At 41.6% G+C, this 16,980-nt stretch overlaps 1 protein-coding gene across 1 annotated transcript in view; it reads right to left on the minus strand.

Annotated features, from left to right (window-relative positions):
- The window catches only part of si:ch211-202p1.5 (uncharacterized protein LOC103909337 homolog), a 29,323-nt gene that overhangs the window by 5,122 nt on the left and 7,221 nt on the right, over nt 1-16,980 (minus strand). The window contains exon 2 of the mRNA XM_055023995.1: nt 4,984-5,137. Coding sequence (XP_054879970.1) covers nt 4,984-5,137 — 154 coding nt within the window. The remainder of the gene's footprint in view (nt 1-4,983; nt 5,138-16,980) is intronic.

A 16,980-nucleotide genomic window follows, 5' to 3' on the forward strand; every position in this document is an offset into this window, starting at 1 on the left:
CAGCTTGTTGACCTCCCTGCTGTTGCCTCCACCTTCCATCCTCTCCTGAGAGTCAGCGGACTCCTTTCTTGGGTTGCAGGGAGGAATAAATCTGGGTGACCTGAACTGCTGAACTGCAGCTCGGTGAGTAACGGCTGCAGAGGGGCAGACGCTCCCTGATTCTTCCCAGTTATTGTTGCCAGAAAACATCAAACAGCCCAGGAGTCGGTGCCAACATTTCCTCCGCCTTCACATGGATGAGTGGCAGCAGCTGGACGGCTGCCTGATGTGACCTTCGCAGCCTTCAGGCTTTAAGAGAACCGGACCTGTAGCTGCTGTTGCTGGAGCCTTAGTTATTTTATGACCACAGATGCAGCCATGCGTTTACATTCATTCATAACGGGCCGTCATTTTCTGCAGACGTTTGATAGAAAGCTGGCTGCTCACGTTTGAATCTGTTATGGATTTACATCTTTTTATTCAGGCTTGAATCAATTATTTGCCCCCTTCCAGATGTCTTTCTGTTTTCCTTTGTTTGCCCCACTTCACTGTTTCAGATCAACAAGTGATAATGAGGTAACAAATTATGAAATTATGGATTAAGATTAGGATTAGCAACAATTTATTCGCCCCTAACTTAAAGTTTTCCAGCATAATAAAAACTATTTCAGGTTATATTAAAGCATCTCATTCAGATTGAAGTACATACTTTGACTAGGCCACTCCAGAACTTTATTTAGTTGTTTTCCTGGATCATTAAGATGTGGATCTGATTCTCCTTCAAGCAGAACATCATTCCCAAATCATGATACCTCCTCTACCGTGTGTGACAGCAGTTCTGATGTTCTTTTTGGGGACGATCATCACGATTTTCTGAGTGATGCAGATATTTGGGCTCTTTTGGGTTAACAATGGTTGGTTTTGAAAACTTTTTCTTAAAAAAAAATAGAATAATTTGGAAGATGCATGTTTTGTTCACTCTACTTTTCTGCTGGTGGCACAAAAACTTGAAATATTTAACTGCCTGCATGAAGATGTTCCCCTCTTTCTAAATCAGAAGAAATCTTCACTGGGTTCCAACATTTGTCTGTATTTCAACAGGCAAATGTTCAGGGTTGTAAACTTTTTCCCTCCTGGAAAAGAAATAAGTCTTTGAAAGAAGAAGGTTCATGTTGAGTACATGGATTTACTAACACCAAACGCACCAGATCCCAGCTTTAATGGAGAATGTCTCTGTTTTTTTTTACCTGAAATTATGACCTGCTTCTGACACAAGAACAAAAATCTGCCCAAACATCGGCGTTACCGTGAAACCGAGGCTCGGGGTATTTAAACCGATTAGACAGTCGGCGTTTGGCTGATGTTTACGGCGGCGGCTGCCAGATAAACTGTTTCATGGCGTCTCCTTGTAAATCAAACGTGTCCAGATGTTGAGAAAACTTTGATTGAGTTTCGTTCTGCGGCTCCGTTGCTCATGTCTCTCATGTCTCTCATGTCTCTTATGTCTCTTATGTCTCTCATCCCGTCTTTCGCCTGGACTGCAGCCGTGTTGGACGGCTGGAGGCAGCTGTCGAAAACACAAACTGCTCGTTTATTTCTCTACTTATTTGGACATTTCTTAGGGTGAATGTCTGACTTTAACGCAACATTTACTTTGACAGGACCGTAGTTTCACTCAGGTTTTCCTCCCAAATGATTCACTTGATGTTCGTGTTTTTAACAATGTAATAAAAAACTGAAGCCAGCGCTGATTTATTTTTATTTTTTTGTGAAAAAAATAAAAATTATCACCACAAATAATTTAAATTGCATAATGGAAAAGTCCTGAACATTTAAACAGAAAATTCCTCTCCAATCCCAACAGCAGACAAACTTGACTTTAAATTAGTTTTACTCCATAAAATCAAATTATCCTGCATTTTCTCATATAAAGTCATTAGTGAATTTGTTCTTGTCACTTTTTCAGAGATGATTGATTTTTTTGTTAACTGAATATTTGCCTGAATATCCACTTGTACAAAAAGTATTGCTGAAGTTTTAGCTGCCAATCACATATTAAGTCAGTCGGAGACACAGATTTGAACATCTCACCAACCATCAGTGTAACTCCAGGAATGCTGAGGATTACATGTTTTCATTTCTAAACCTGAAAGGTTGAGCTGCTGAAGAGACGAATGTTTTTAAGAGAGTGATTTAAGACGAAAGCGACCGCAGCGTTTAGTGGCAGTTAGTGACGGTGGGCACTGCTTCTGCTGCTTAGGAGCTTTTTATGGAGAAGGCAGGAAGATCTCCTGCAACCACACGGCTATGTTTAGACCAAAACCAACAATCTGACACAGTTTGGGATCCTCTCTGGAAGCTATTTTGGTGAGACCCGTTTTTTACTTGACCTCAACTTAATTAATTTTGAGTGTGACTGTAAAGACCTTTAATTCAGCCTCAAAACATCTGCAAATTTATGGGGAAATGAGAAAAAAATGAGCTTTAGCTGTTACATGAAACACAAGGAGAGTTTCAGAAATCAGTCTATGAAGGAAACTTTTCTTACTGGTTTTACTGGTCAGACATTGTTTAACTAAAGTTTTCAAGTGATTTCTGAGGAACATTTCCAACTGCATTGGTAAGCGATCTCTAAGTGGGAGCAGTCGAGGAGGGGTTAACTGGTTGTGGGTAAAGGAGCATCTGACTATAATAGCTTTAAACTCTTGAGGTTTCTTCGTTCTGCTGTTAAAAGTTTCAAGCCGGCGATTTAGCAAACCAGAGGAAACACTCCAGAAATTACCCTTCTTTAGGAAAGATGTGCTTTCTTATTACCTCCACCACAGCTAACTGCTCAGTCATTGCTTGTGCATACTCAACTAAAATCCAGTTAATTGGAGGTGATTGTGAGTGGAGATGTGTTTCCTCTTATTTAAACCAGGCAAATTAAAAGACATGCATGTGGTCCTGACAATGTTTCAGTGAAATTTTGGCAGTTTTTTTTTTCTTTTAAACTGGATTCAGGTCTCTAGTCTAACTTAAACATGTATTTCTCTCGTGTCATTAAAACTTTCACAGGCAAAGTTTGAACTTTATGGGGAAGGAGCTGCGTTGTAAATAGCTGCATTCATTTTTAGGGCTGAAGTTACCTAAAACAGTCCAGGACTGTAGGCACCACTGCTTCTGGGACCAGAACTTATTATCAGGCACTCGGCATGACGCCTAAACTACCTGGTTGAGGATCCACTATGTTGCTATTTTTAATACTCCACACTGGAAACCTGCAGATGATGGAGCAGATAGAAAATACTGCATTAAAATAAACATGATCATTATATCTCAACATGATGGTTTCTGTATACCAAAGATTGAAAGCCAAGAAAACAGCAGAAATAAAAAAGTGTTTAGACAGAAATCAAGTTATTATCAGCAGGAATTAACACCAGTTAGTTTAAACCAAACTGGTGGCCGATAAACTTAATTTATTACCAAGGAATCACTGAAGGAGCCTGATGGAGAAGATCTCTGCAACCTTACTGTTGCAGGACAAACTGTTGGTCTTAGTTTTCTTAATGTCTGAATGCATCTGTTGCTGAACTCGATGACAGATTTCTGCATCCGATGTGCAAAACTGAGCGTAATCACAGGTTCTTCCTCCCAGCAGCTGTTAGACTCTGGAATCATCACCGCCGGTTTATGCAGCTATTTTCACAGTTTTACTCATTTTAAATTATGATACTTTTACATCTTTGTTGTTTGAACAATTTTTATTTTTGTATATTGTAAATGGTTTGCTGGTTTTAAAGCACAAATACAAATGCACATTTTGTATATTCATTGTATCGCGTTTTGTTCCATGTCAAACACTTTATAAAACGTTATGTGACTGTTGCTCTGTTGAGTTCTCCATGAATTCTCTACTGTAGATATTTTTATGTCTTCTGACTTAAATGAACATGCATATTAAATTAGCAGATGCTAAAATTATGCCCACTCACTGCACAAGACTCCACTGCTGAAGGAAAAGCTTGTTGAATCTGGTTCAAGGTTTGTTCCAGAACATTTGAAGAACCCATTAGAGAACTGGGTGGGTGTTACGGTCAGGTGAGAACAGAAATGAAGTCTTTAGATGCCACTGCAGGCGCCATGTTTACCAGTGGAGAAGTTGGAAAGAGAGAAAATCATGAGAATAAACGAAGGATGACTTGAGAAACGCAAAACATTCTCAACAAAAGGATCAACAAGTCAGTCAAATGATTTCAATCCAACTGTAAATTTATGAGAAGGAATAAAGATCAGAGTTTATGTGTCCAAAATTATAGCTGAGCAACAAATGAGATCATTTGTTCCATATTTTTCCATAAAACTTATTTTACAGTGCCTGATTCCACTTTATCACCCATAAGATAATTCATGGATTCAAATGTTTTGGTTGTTTTGCTCATGTGTTTTCCCTGGACATCTGGTCCAGTTTAATATCCTCATCAAAAATATATTTTCTGGGGAAAACCATGAAGTATTTGACATTCATCTTCCCAGCTGGGGAGATTTAACTGGAGAAGTTTCACTTTGGAAAGCTGGCACTCTCATCAGAAAACATTTAACTTTAGCTAAATGAATCTGGTAACCTTAAGCAGAAGAATTGTATTTTTAATTAAAGAGGCTTAAACTTTACTGTAGTAGTTGTTCTTCATTTATTAGATTTTGGTCTTTTAGAATTAATTTCAGTTTGTGTCCAACAGATTTATGAAGAAACTTAATATTTAAGATGCTGTTTCTGCACATCTGAACATGTAATGACGTTACAGGCTGAGAACCTAAACAGTGATGAGGAACCGGGACCTCAGAGACCGTTTGTCTTCGTTTAGCCTGCAGTGATGTTTGCACGTCCTCCCATCCTCCCTCAGCTACTGCAGATTGTCTCTTATCTCTGCTATTCTTCATCATCAGCCCAGCACTGCAGCTCAGCCATTTCCATGATAACAAACTCCTAAAATGTTTAACGTCGATCTCCCGTTCACTCACCTCGGGGTATTGACCCAGACGATGCCGATGTGACAGAAAAAAATACACTCCTTGTCCTTCTGGTTCTCACAGGAGCAGCGCTTTTCTCGCCGGTGGGCTGTGTGGGCGAGCTGCGCGAGGGGGCCCTGCTGCGCCACAGGGCTCATGTCAGATGCTGGGAAACAGAGGAGAGAACGTGATTAACGACATGAGAGCTATGAGCTCAAAATGAGTAATCTTTTAGGTAAAGCATTTAGATTTAGTTTTAATTGTTGAAGGTAGAGCTGATGATGGAGTTACTGCCAGGATGAGACAAATGAAACCACATGAGGTCTGCATCACACCACTGCTGTGAAAAATCTGCTTTAAAACTCCGGGAGCAGCTGATGTGGAGGCTGCAGCGACTGATGGCCACTGAACGGCCCAGTTCAGATCATTTCACTCTGAAAATATCTGATTTGTGCCACTGCCAATATTTGGTGCCAAATTGAATAAATATCTACTACTTTTCACAATGTGGGCAATCTGAACAGCCATGTTACGTTTTATTCGACTTTTGCATCACTAAGACATAATTCAGCACCAGCAGAAGCTGCAGAAAGCAGAGCTGACACTTTGGATGAAGGCGACCAACAGAAAAACAGCAGAAAATGGAAAAACAGCAGAAACTGGCCTTGATGATACCATCAGTTCTCTGCTCAACAGCTGATCAATAAATTACTCGTTCTGTAAACAATGCGCTGCTGTGTGATGTTCTTCTTCTGCACATGCAGGTCACTTTAAGTTGCATTCACACATTTGAAAGATTGAGTGACCAAAATGTGTGGTCACTCAATGTGGACTGGATCTCCGTCTCACAGACGGGGATCCAATGAACAGCTTCTTTATTTTTTGTTGGGGATTATTTAGGACAACTGTGAAAATCTTCAAGGACCATGAATATGAATACCAGGACACCAGGATATGAACTACGTTTAGATCACTGGCAGTGTGAAAAAACACAACGTAGAATGAAAGTTTGGCTTTTCTTTCAGTTCAACAAAGTAAGAAATGATTCAACTTGATAGACGCAAGCTTGCAGAAAGTTTTCCACAAACTACTTTCTGCAGTAAAACTTTGGCTCCTGGCTAACAAACTCTTCCTTCAGTTGTTAGTTTCAAACCCTTATAACTGGCCTCACACCAGTAAACTACATAAAGGCCACAGCATGAACAAAAATAATGCAGTGCAACTCAGTGCCTTCACCTGAACACTCACTGGGACATAACAACATGCACAGAAGGGCATGTTAAAACCAGCTCTCATAAAGCAGAGAGGGAGCTCAGACCGGCTTTGATGTAGCGTACAGCACACACGGGAATGTTTGGGCGTCTATGGAGGGTTTTACACGACTTACACCGGAGCAAAATAACACCTCTCCCCTCTATAAACGGTGGTCTGGTCTTCATGCTGCTCTGTCCTGGAGAATGAAATATTTGAGGTTGTTGTTCATGTACAGTTTCCAAGGAAGCTGTTATTTTGTTCTGGGATACTTTGGCTAATTTTAGGTTTGTTTTATTCTTAGAGACATTCATGGCCTCTCACCGCCATTAAGAGCTGAAGCTTTCAGGACATCTTGGAAAACAGCATTGATTCGTCTAACTACATGCAATAAGCATAAAGTACTAATCAGATCCATAAGTTATGTGTAGCCCAATTACACTGTTTTAACATGGGTAAGGGCCCCTGAGTTCATTAAACTCATCAAGTTACAAATGATGACTATCAGTACACTCGTGTTTTAAACCTATGTTGAGTTTAGAGTAATGATATACCAGTATTTCTTTCCCTTCACACCAAATAGTAGTTTAAAACAGAAATAATACACTCTAACTATAGTTCTTAATAAATCAAACGTACACCTGTATGAGAATTAAACATGTATTAAACACCTTAACAAATGCACAAACTGTGAAATATCTCACTCTTTTAAGTTCACACAATAATTGTGGGCCCACACTTTTAAGTTCACCTAAGCCGGCAATACTTAACTAAAATATAGTCCCAACAAACAAAAAGAAACCCCGTTGCAGGCCTGATGTGAAGCGTGGAACTTGGCACTCCTCTCCGAGCGAAAACCCGAGCCCTTTCGACACCTCACCCGTCCTCAGTGCTAACCAGCCACCAAGATGTCCTCCGCTCCCCAACCAGTCTGGTAGTCCACAGGATCCAGGAACAGAGACGTCCAACGTAGCCCAGTCCTCCAACCACTCCACCACTCTTTCCACATGCGTAGCTCGCTGCTCCAGGCGCTCCTCCGTAAAGCTCCCACTACGGAAACTTTAGCTGGATTGTCCGTTAGCCGGGTTAGCTTACAGACCTCGACGGCTATTCACCGAGTTAGCAAATAGCCAATGCGACAGCGAGCATTACACATAGTGTTCAGTGAGCTCCGGTCTGGAACAATCACAGCAGCGGTAAACAGAGCGTAGGGTTGATATACTTTTTCCCGACTGTCGAGCTGAAAGCCGAATTATGTACAAACCCGTTTACTAAACTCTGCTACTTTTTTCCTCTTTTTCGCGCTTCATGCCTTCACTCTCTCTTCCCTATCCTTCCTGTCTCTCCTTTTTCTCCACCCCACTTCCTCTTACAACATGAGCCTTTCAAAATAAAACAGAAAAGATTACTTTTTTGAAGAACCTGAAATACAGTTTCTGGCTAACACTGATTAATAACATTTTTAACATATTTAAGCAAACATGCTTGATACATTCTAAACTATCACTCCTTTGAACTTAACTCATTACAAACACTTTTAGTTTGGACTGGGTTACACCCTCCCCCCTCTAAATGTCTGGTGTCCTCAACAGACTAACACCTGACTAACTGAAATGGGAAGGGCAATTTAAACTACATTTTAGCTCTGTATTTTAATGACAACACCCCTGTGAACAATAGTGAGGGGTCGATCACTAGATTTGCCAGGTTCATCATAAGTAACTCACTACTGGTTTAATTACGTTTTGGTCTGGAATGTGCATGACTCATCCATCTGTTAGAACTACTTGGACATGGCCTGTCATCTTCACTAGAGACGGGTTCAGGTTCCGACTCAGATGCTGTGTCATCACGGGTTAACCTCTCCACAATATGGTCTGCTTCTTGTGAGGGTTTCTCGTTCATTGCAACATGAACCTTAGGCTCTTTTGGGTCACGTCTATTGTTGTGTTTTTGGAGTATTCCCTCCAGATAAGTCCGGTATGGTCGATGTGGTAACTCCCACTCAAAGTCAGATGACTCAGTGGACTCTCCAGATGCCACATGTACTGAATGATCAGTGTTGTGTCCCTTAGACTTAGTTCTCCCTCGCGCTCTTGTTGGTAACTGTGGGTGAACTTCTGGGAGATTATCCACCGTAGGCAGACGCACATAATCTCCTATGGGCAGAAGGTTGTCTCTATGCATAGTTTTGAACTTCCCTTTTCCATTCTGTGGCTTCACTTTGTACACAGGCAGATTTGGCATCTTCTCCACAACAACATAGGGAACATCACACCAGCGGTTCTCAAGCTTATGTTTCCCTTTTAATCCAAGATTTTTCATCAAAACTTTGTCACCAGGTTCCAGATGATGAAACCCCAGTCTCCTGTCATATGCTTTTTTGTTACGCAGATGTAGTTTGTTGGCTGCTTCAGTTGCCATTTCATAAGCCCTTTGCAAGTTATCTTTTAACTTTGCAACATAAGCAGAACGCTGATGTTCCCCATCTTCATCTACAGGCGTCCCAAAGCACACATCCACTGGGAGTTTTGCCTCTCGCCCGAACATTAGAAAATATGGAGAAAATCCAGTTGCATCACATTTGGTGCTGTTATAAGCGTGCACTAAGTGAACAACATGCTGGCTCCATTGTCTTTTCTTTTCTTGATTCAACGTTCCCAGCATGGATAACAAAGTCCTATTAAATCTCTCTGGCTGCGGATCACCTTGTGGGTGATACGGGGTTGTCCGAGATTTTTTAATGCCCAACAGCATCAACAGTTCCTTGATGAGTCGAGACTCAAAGTCCCTTCCCTGATCGGAGTGAATACGTGTTGGAAGTCCATAATGCACAAAATACTTCTCCACTAAAATCTTAGCAACTGTGAGAGCCTTTTGATTTTTAGCAGGAAAAGCTTGAGCATATCTGGTGAAATGGTCTGTGATGACTAACACATTGCTGATGCCTTTGGAATCTGGTTCCATGGAAAGGAAGTCGATACAAACCAGATCCAATGGACCAGTACTAACCATTTGGTTTAAGGGTGCTACTTTTGAACACGGAGTTTTCCGCAGAACACACTCTCCACAGTTTTTAATGTACTGTTCCACATCAGTGGACATTTTAGGCCAGAAGAATCTGCTTCTGAGCAAATCAGTAGTTCTTTCAACTCCTAGATGACCTAAATCATCATGAAGAGATTTCAGCACAGTTGCTCTGAACTGGGCAGGCAGGACCAGTTGGTGAGCTTTGTGTGAGGACTGAGTTTTACTCACACGATGCAACAGTCCATTTTTCATGTGTAACTTTCCAATCTCTCTCTTCATGGCCATAATCTCTGGATTAGCTTTGAGGTCATCAGGCCATTTTCCACCGTTCAGCACTTGGATGATTGGTCCTATGACAGAGTCGTCACTTTGAGCTGTAATAAGTTCTTGTCTTGACATTTGTTCGAGTGAGTTTAGTTGCAATCGGGTAGGATAAGCATACACATCAGGGATGCACTCGGGAGAGATTCCAAGCTGTTCTGCATAGGTAGGAGATTCTGTAGGAGAATCATTGGTGCCAACTCTCTGACATATTGACTTTACTCCCGCTTGTGATATACTTTGCCACTCAAGATCTCTTTTCCCGGAATCCATCCGTGACAATAAATCAGCATCGATGTTGTTTTTCCCCGTCTGTAGATTATGTCAAAATTGTAGACTGATAAGTCTGACAGCCAACGATGTCCAGTAGCATTAAGCTTTGCTGAGGTGAGGACATAAGTCAGGGGATTGTTGTCCGTTCGTACAGTGAAGCGTGCGCCATAGAGATAATCATGGAATTTCTCCACAACCGCCCACTTAAGAGACAGAAACTCCAACTGATGGATTGCATAATTCCTTTCTGACGAGCTTAGTTTGCGGCTGGCAAATGCCACTGGTCGCAGTCCCTCAGGATACTCTTGATAAAGGACAGCGCCTAGTCCGTTCAAACTGGCGTCTACATGTAGGACGTAGGGTTTGTTGGGGTCAGCGAAAGCCAGGACCGGGGCGTTGGTAAGGCAGTGTTTCACTTCCTCAAATGCATCAGTGCATGATTGGTCCCACCTCTCTCGGAATGGCTCCCGTTCATCCAAATAAGCCTTAGCTTCACTCTTTTTGGACTTCCTCCCACGCTGCGTGGGTCCATATCCTTTAGTTAGGTCAGTCAATGGGCGAACTATGGAGGAATAGCCCTGAATAAACCTCCGGTAGTACCCACAAAATCCTAAAAATGACCGCAGGGTCTTCAGATTAGTAGGCATCGGCCATGTAGTAACAGCTTCAATTTTTGCAGGATCAGCTGAGACACCTTCTGCAGACACTATGTGTCCTACATATTTCACCTTTGTCTGACAGAACTGACATTTATCTAGGGAAATCTTCAGCCCTACTTCTTGAAGTCTGTCCAGAACCTTTAGAAGTCTCTCTCGTGTTCTTCTAGAGTCTTTCCAAAGATAATAAGGTCATCGAGGTACACAAGTACTTGGAGGAGGTTCATGTCACCTACTGTTTTTTCCATCAAACGTTGGAAAGTTGCAGGGGCTCCGGTGATACCCTGTGGCATCCTCTCAAACTGATAAAATCCTAGAGGGCAAATAAAAGCTGTTTTTTCTTGTCCTCTTCTTTCATAGCTATCTGATAATAGCCGCTTCTCAAATCTAAGACTGAAAACCACTGACTACCAGAGAGGCAGTCAAGAGCTTCATCAATACAGGGTGTGGTGTATTGATCGGGCACAGTTCGACTGTTAAGTGTCCGATAATCAACACACATCCGTACAGCTCCATTCTTTTTTCTCACAATGACAATGGGAGACGCATATGGGCTTTTAGACTCTTTAATGATGCCTGCAGCTAGAAGTTTCTGTATATGACAGCGTACATCATTGATATCTGCAGGAGCAATGCGTCTGGAGCGTTCTCGAAATGGGCGGGGATCTGATAGTCTGATTGTGTGCTCCACCTCTTTAGCGAGCCCCACATCTAGCTCATCCAGAGAAAACACGGATGCTCGTTCAGCTAGCTTCTGGTAAAGTCTTTGCTTCCATTCTTCTGGAACCGGTGACTCTCCGAAATTTATCAGACTAGCATCAAATCCTGAATTTACAGTGTTTTGTTTGGAAATTGTGGTGACAACATCAGTGACACACAGACATCCCACAACAGTGCCAGCTGGTACTGTTATGTCTCTCGAAGATTCATTCTGGAACAATAACATCAGCTGGTTCACATCCACAGCATTACTTGGAATCACCATGGCTTGTAGCAGCACACCAGCAGGAAGTGGATTTACGTTTGAAGACTCAACTACCAAGATGTCTTCAGAGAGAGGCTTCTCCACGTCCACTCTGCAAGATGCTTTACATATACTTCCAGCAGGAAATGTCAGGTCGCCAGGACCCTCCCATTTTACACAGCCGATCTCTCCGTTTTCTTCTTTTAAATCCAAGTTTCTTTCTGCATCTCCAGGCAAAACCCGCAAATTCCTAGTGTCTGAACATGTGCCTCAGATGTTTCCTCACACAGCTGAGCCAAGCGTTTGGAAGATTGGCTTTTGCATTGGTGCCAATGATGACAGGGGTTTGGTCTGGACCAGGTGGATCCGGACAAATCAGTGCTAGGACTGACAAAGTAGCTGGAGCTCCAGTCACTTTCTTAGGAAACTCCATATCTACTATCACATAGCCGAGATATGGGTAGCTTGACTCACTTAAACCCCATATGTCCAGTTTACTGACAGGGTGAATGGGTGTGTCAGACAGGTACCTCCTGTACCAGGATTCAAAGATGATGCTGACCCGGGAACCACTGTCTAATAGGGCATCACATAACTGTCCATTGATTTTTAAAGGTTCCAAGGACGGTGGTCCTATTAGTCCTTCTGGTAGCCCAACCGGTTGTAGGTTAGCCACTGCACTCTTTCTCACTGTAGCACTTTGCTCAACACTTTCATCAGTATGAGGCTGAGTACTTGAGGTTTTAGCTTTTTTGAGTGCTTGAATAAGCCTCTGAATGACTTTATTTTGATTTTCAGGACTTCTGCATTTGCTTGCTATGTGTCCACTTTCACCACAGCGATAGCAAAAACGTTCATCCATGTCAGGATGTCTATTTGGAGTGTGCACTGCCATGACAGGTGGTGTTGTTTCAACCTGATGTGACACTCTCGACTTGACTTTTTGCTGCAGCTGTTTAACTTGTTTCTTTAAAGCGACAACATCAGCATCCAGACTTGGTTCTTTAAGTCTCTCTCTGTCAGTTAAACATTTGTCTTGCTTGTCTGCTGTATCTTGAAGGGATTTTGAAGACAACGCAGCGAACATTGACTTCACCTCTTTTATCTCAGCTCTTAGACTCTGAATTTCACACTGATTGTGGTCCAACTGAGGTTTTGGGTGGACTGCACGTACTGATGGAGACAATTTAGCTCTAGATGCTTCATACTCTTCAGCACGAATTTCACGCAATAGTTCAAGAAAGGTCGGAGGGTTCCCTTTTCTCTCCCTCAACCTGAGCTGAATTAGCATTAAGTCTGAACCCACTGCGCCCTTAAGCAACTGTTCAATCCGAGCTTTGTTCATGCTTGAGGCAGGAAGGCCATCTTTTTGAACTACTTTCGACAAACTGCGCTCTAGTCTTCGTAGGAAATCTGACAGTTTTTCCCCAGACTGTTGCTGCATCAGTCTGAAAGCAAAGTATAAATCATCTCCTGACTCTGCCATCCCAAATGCACTGTCAAGAGCTTCTAGACACTCTTCAGGACTGACATCTGGATCAGAAAGGCGAACTGCTTTGATGACTTCTAATGCAGGACCTTTTAGGCTCTCCATTATTCGCCTTCGTTTTTCTTTGGGTGAACATTCACTCACTTCCACCATCATGTAAGCTTGCTCCAACCAATGATCAAATTGTTCCTCACCTGCAGGAGTAGGTAGTATGCCAGAGAAAGTGCGCAGGCGGCGAAAACCTCCAGCTTCTGTTGCAGGTTTAGCTGCTTTGTCCAGTAGATCACTCACAGCACGAATGAGGGACTCTGTGGGTGAGGGTACAGGTTCTGACCCAGTTAGAAGAGCATGCACATCCTCTGCAGTCTTCCCTTCTGCTTGTAACAGAGTATTTAGTTTGACACTAAAATCTTCATCGGCACTTGAAGATTCTGCAACAATGAATATAGGCCATACTGTAGATTCATCTAAAGTCAACACCTCATTTGGTATGTCTGCATTTGTAAGTTTCTCCCTGCACTCACAAAGCACTAATATTTGACCTGTTGATTCATCTAACATTCTTCCCCTCACACGCACACGCCCAAGACACTTTATGGTCTGCAATGTCTCTTCTATTTGTGCAACTTCTGTATTTTGAGGAACTTTGGTCAACAATGCATGGCTCTCATTTATGCCCTCCCCTAGACACCAGTTCTTAAGTTTAGTCACCATAAACTCAGTTTGTTGCATTTTCTCTTAACTTTCTCCTTAACAATAACGATCAGAAAAGTACTTTCAACTAATATATCAATAAACTCAAACAAAACATCCCAGCGGTGCCTCCATTTTATGTAGCCCAATTACACTGTTTTAACATGGGTAAGGGCCCCTGAGTTCATTAAACTCATCAAGTTACAAATGATGACTATCAGTACACTCTCGTGTTTTAAACCTATGTTGAGTTTAGAGTAATGATATACCAGTATTTCTTTCCCTTCACACCAAATAGTAGTTTAAAACAGAAATAATACACTCTAACTATAGTTCTTAATAAATCAAACGTACACCTGTATGAGAATTAAACATGTATTAAACACCTTAACAAATGCACAAACTGTGAAATATCTCACTCTTTTAAGTTCACACAATAATTGTGGGCCCACACTTTTAAGTTCACCTAAGCCGGCAATACTTAACTAAAATATAGTCCCAACAAAACAAAAAGAAACCCCGTTGCAGGCCTGATGTGAAGCGTGGAACTTGGCACTCCTCTCCGAGCGAAAACCCGAGCCCTTTCGACACCTCACCCGTCCTCAGTGCTAACCAGCCACCAAGATGTCCTCCGCTCCCCAACCAGTCTGGTAGTCCACAGGATCCAGGAACAGAGACGTCCAACGTAGCCCAGTCCTCCAACCACTCCACCACTCTTTCCACATGCGTAGCTCGCTGCTCCAGGCGCTCCTCCGTAAAGCTCCCACTACGGAAACTTTAGCTGGATTGTCCGTTAGCCGGGTTAGCTTACAGACCTCGACGGCTATTCACCGAGTTAGCAAATAGCCAATGCGACAGCGAGCATTACACATAGTGTTCAGTGAGCTCCGGTCTGGAACAATCACAGCAGCGGTAAACAGAGCGTAGGGTTGATATACTTTTTCCCGACTGTCGAGCTGAAAGCCGAATTATGTACAAACCCGTTTACTAAACTCTGCTACTTTTTTCCTCTTTTTCGCGCTTCATGCCTTCACTCTCTCTTCCCTATCCTTCCTGTCTCTCCTTTTTCTCCACCCCACTTCCTCTTACAACATGAGCCTTTCAAAATAAAACAGAAAAGATTACTTTTTTGAAGAACCTGAAATACAGTTTCTGGCTAACACTGATTAATAACATTTTTAACATATTTAAGCAAACATGCTTGATACATTCTAAACTATCACTCCTTTGAACTTAACTCATTACAAACACTTTTAGTTTGGACTGGGTTACACCTGCTAATGCTAAAGCAACATACCAACATGATAATTAGCCAAACTAAATTCAACCAAAGGAGAAAGCTGCCACATATTTTCCTTTTTCTGAGAAAATGAAAAATCCAAAAGCAAACAGTAGATGTGGTGAAAACCAAAGTTCTCCTTTGGGTCGAACCGGGCCCAACCGCAGTAGCATCTGTCAACAGAACCAGAGGTTCTTCTATCAATCACACGCCAGCAGGTGATGAAGGAACAGCACAACGTCCGGCTAACAAGATGTCTGTTTAATGTTTTCACCAGCTGGAGTTTGTTTTCTGAACCAGAACCTGCAGTTTCCTCAAGAATACAGTTTCCATTTAGTCTATTTTGATATGATGAAACATAAAATATTAGTATAAATGTGTTTGTTTTGGAAAAAAACAAAAAAACATTCCAGGAAGTAGCGACTGACTGCAGAGGATTTCTAAATGCTGCAGGTGAGAGAGGGTTGATTTCACAGATAAACTCCCTGAAGGATTAAATTGTGGAGTTCAGTTTGCGCTTGGAAAATTAATTTCTTTCAGATTTGTCACACTTTGGAGATCACAATGACTGGAGATGGTGGAGAAGAGCTGACAGGTTGGAGGCGGCGCTGGAAGGCGATGTCACGGCTTTTAGCCACGGTCATCATGTATCCAAAAGCACACAGAGCGCCGTCCTTCAATTTCCTGCCTGTCGACACGATGGTTTGTTCATGGAAAGTTAAACAAGCAGCTCTGAGGTCTCAACCCCACAACCTGAGCTATCTTTTGACCAGACGGACATTCTGCCAGGTTATTAAATTCAGCTGTCACAGATAATATATCACGCAGCTTCTTTACATGAGATTTTATCGTTCTTCTTTTTATTCTCTCACATAAACACAAAGTATTGGAGCAAATCGATTCTTTTTGATTCTTCTGTTTCTGACACGATTTATGTTCAAACTTTCACTTTTTTCCAGTTAAAATGGATGTAAGTTATTTTCCTGTCTATTGTTCTTGCTCTGATTAATAGATCAAACAGATGCATTTTGCATCAACTCTCTCATTACAACTGTACTTACAGATTCCTGTGACAAAACCACGCTTGGCCTTTTAATTTGCTGCCATTTTAAATATTCTCCAAAGCTTCTCTTATGAAGTTTCTCCTGAAAATGTTGTGAACACATAAAAACCAGCAATTCTTGAAACTCGCGGTTCAAGGATTGCTTTGATTGCATCAGCCCAGATCAGCGTCCGAATCAAACCAAACATACCGAAAAGATTCTTTTAAAAAGTACACAAGGAAATCAAAAGTAAAACATTCAAAAGGTCCCTTTCTTTTTCCTTTCCTCAAATCCCAACATGCCCTTCTCTGAATGATGAAATCCATGTGTTCACCCAAACAAATCTGGTTCCTGCTCGTCTAACATCACTCAGCATGTTTTCATTTGGCATCTGCTTCAAACTAACCTTAAAACGTTTTTTTACAAAGATCAGAAAGACTTTTTGTCTGACCTGCAGCAGGAATCATTTGGCTTTTATTAGATGTTAACATATTTCTGTGGATGGTGGGACAGTATGGAGTGAGAAAGGAACGGTGCGAGTACAGACCCTGTGGTGCTCCTGATCACCTGCTTCGACACGCAGTGATTCAGTCATTGATCCTCGTTGAAGCCTCTGTTTCTTCTGGACGCTCTAACAAACCAAACGAGGATTATCAGACGATAAGACGGTCTAAATGTTTTAAAGGGCCGGTTGGACCAGAATGTATTGATAAAAATCCTTTAAAATATAAATAAACAGTCTCTATATTCAACTATTTTATATTAAATTTAAATAACATTTAACATATTTTCACATTAATTAGTCCCTGCAAGAATTTGTGACTCTTTTTGTGATTTTGTTACTTTCAAAATAAAAGATTTTATGGCGCAATATTTTAGCTTCTGAAAATCTTTTGTCACCTTCTATTATTGATCACGTAATGAAACTTCAATTCAAGTAAAGTTGAAGAAATGTTAATTACTGCCACCTGCAGGTGGGAGTTTGTAATGTATTTAACTATTTTTGAGGA

Source organism: Poeciliopsis prolifica, unplaced genomic scaffold (genome assembly GCF_027474105.1).
Source record: "Poeciliopsis prolifica strain line A6 unplaced genomic scaffold, Auburn_PproV2 SCAFFOLD111, whole genome shotgun sequence".
Classification (NCBI taxonomy): Eukaryota; Metazoa; Chordata; class Actinopteri; order Cyprinodontiformes; family Poeciliidae; genus Poeciliopsis; species Poeciliopsis prolifica.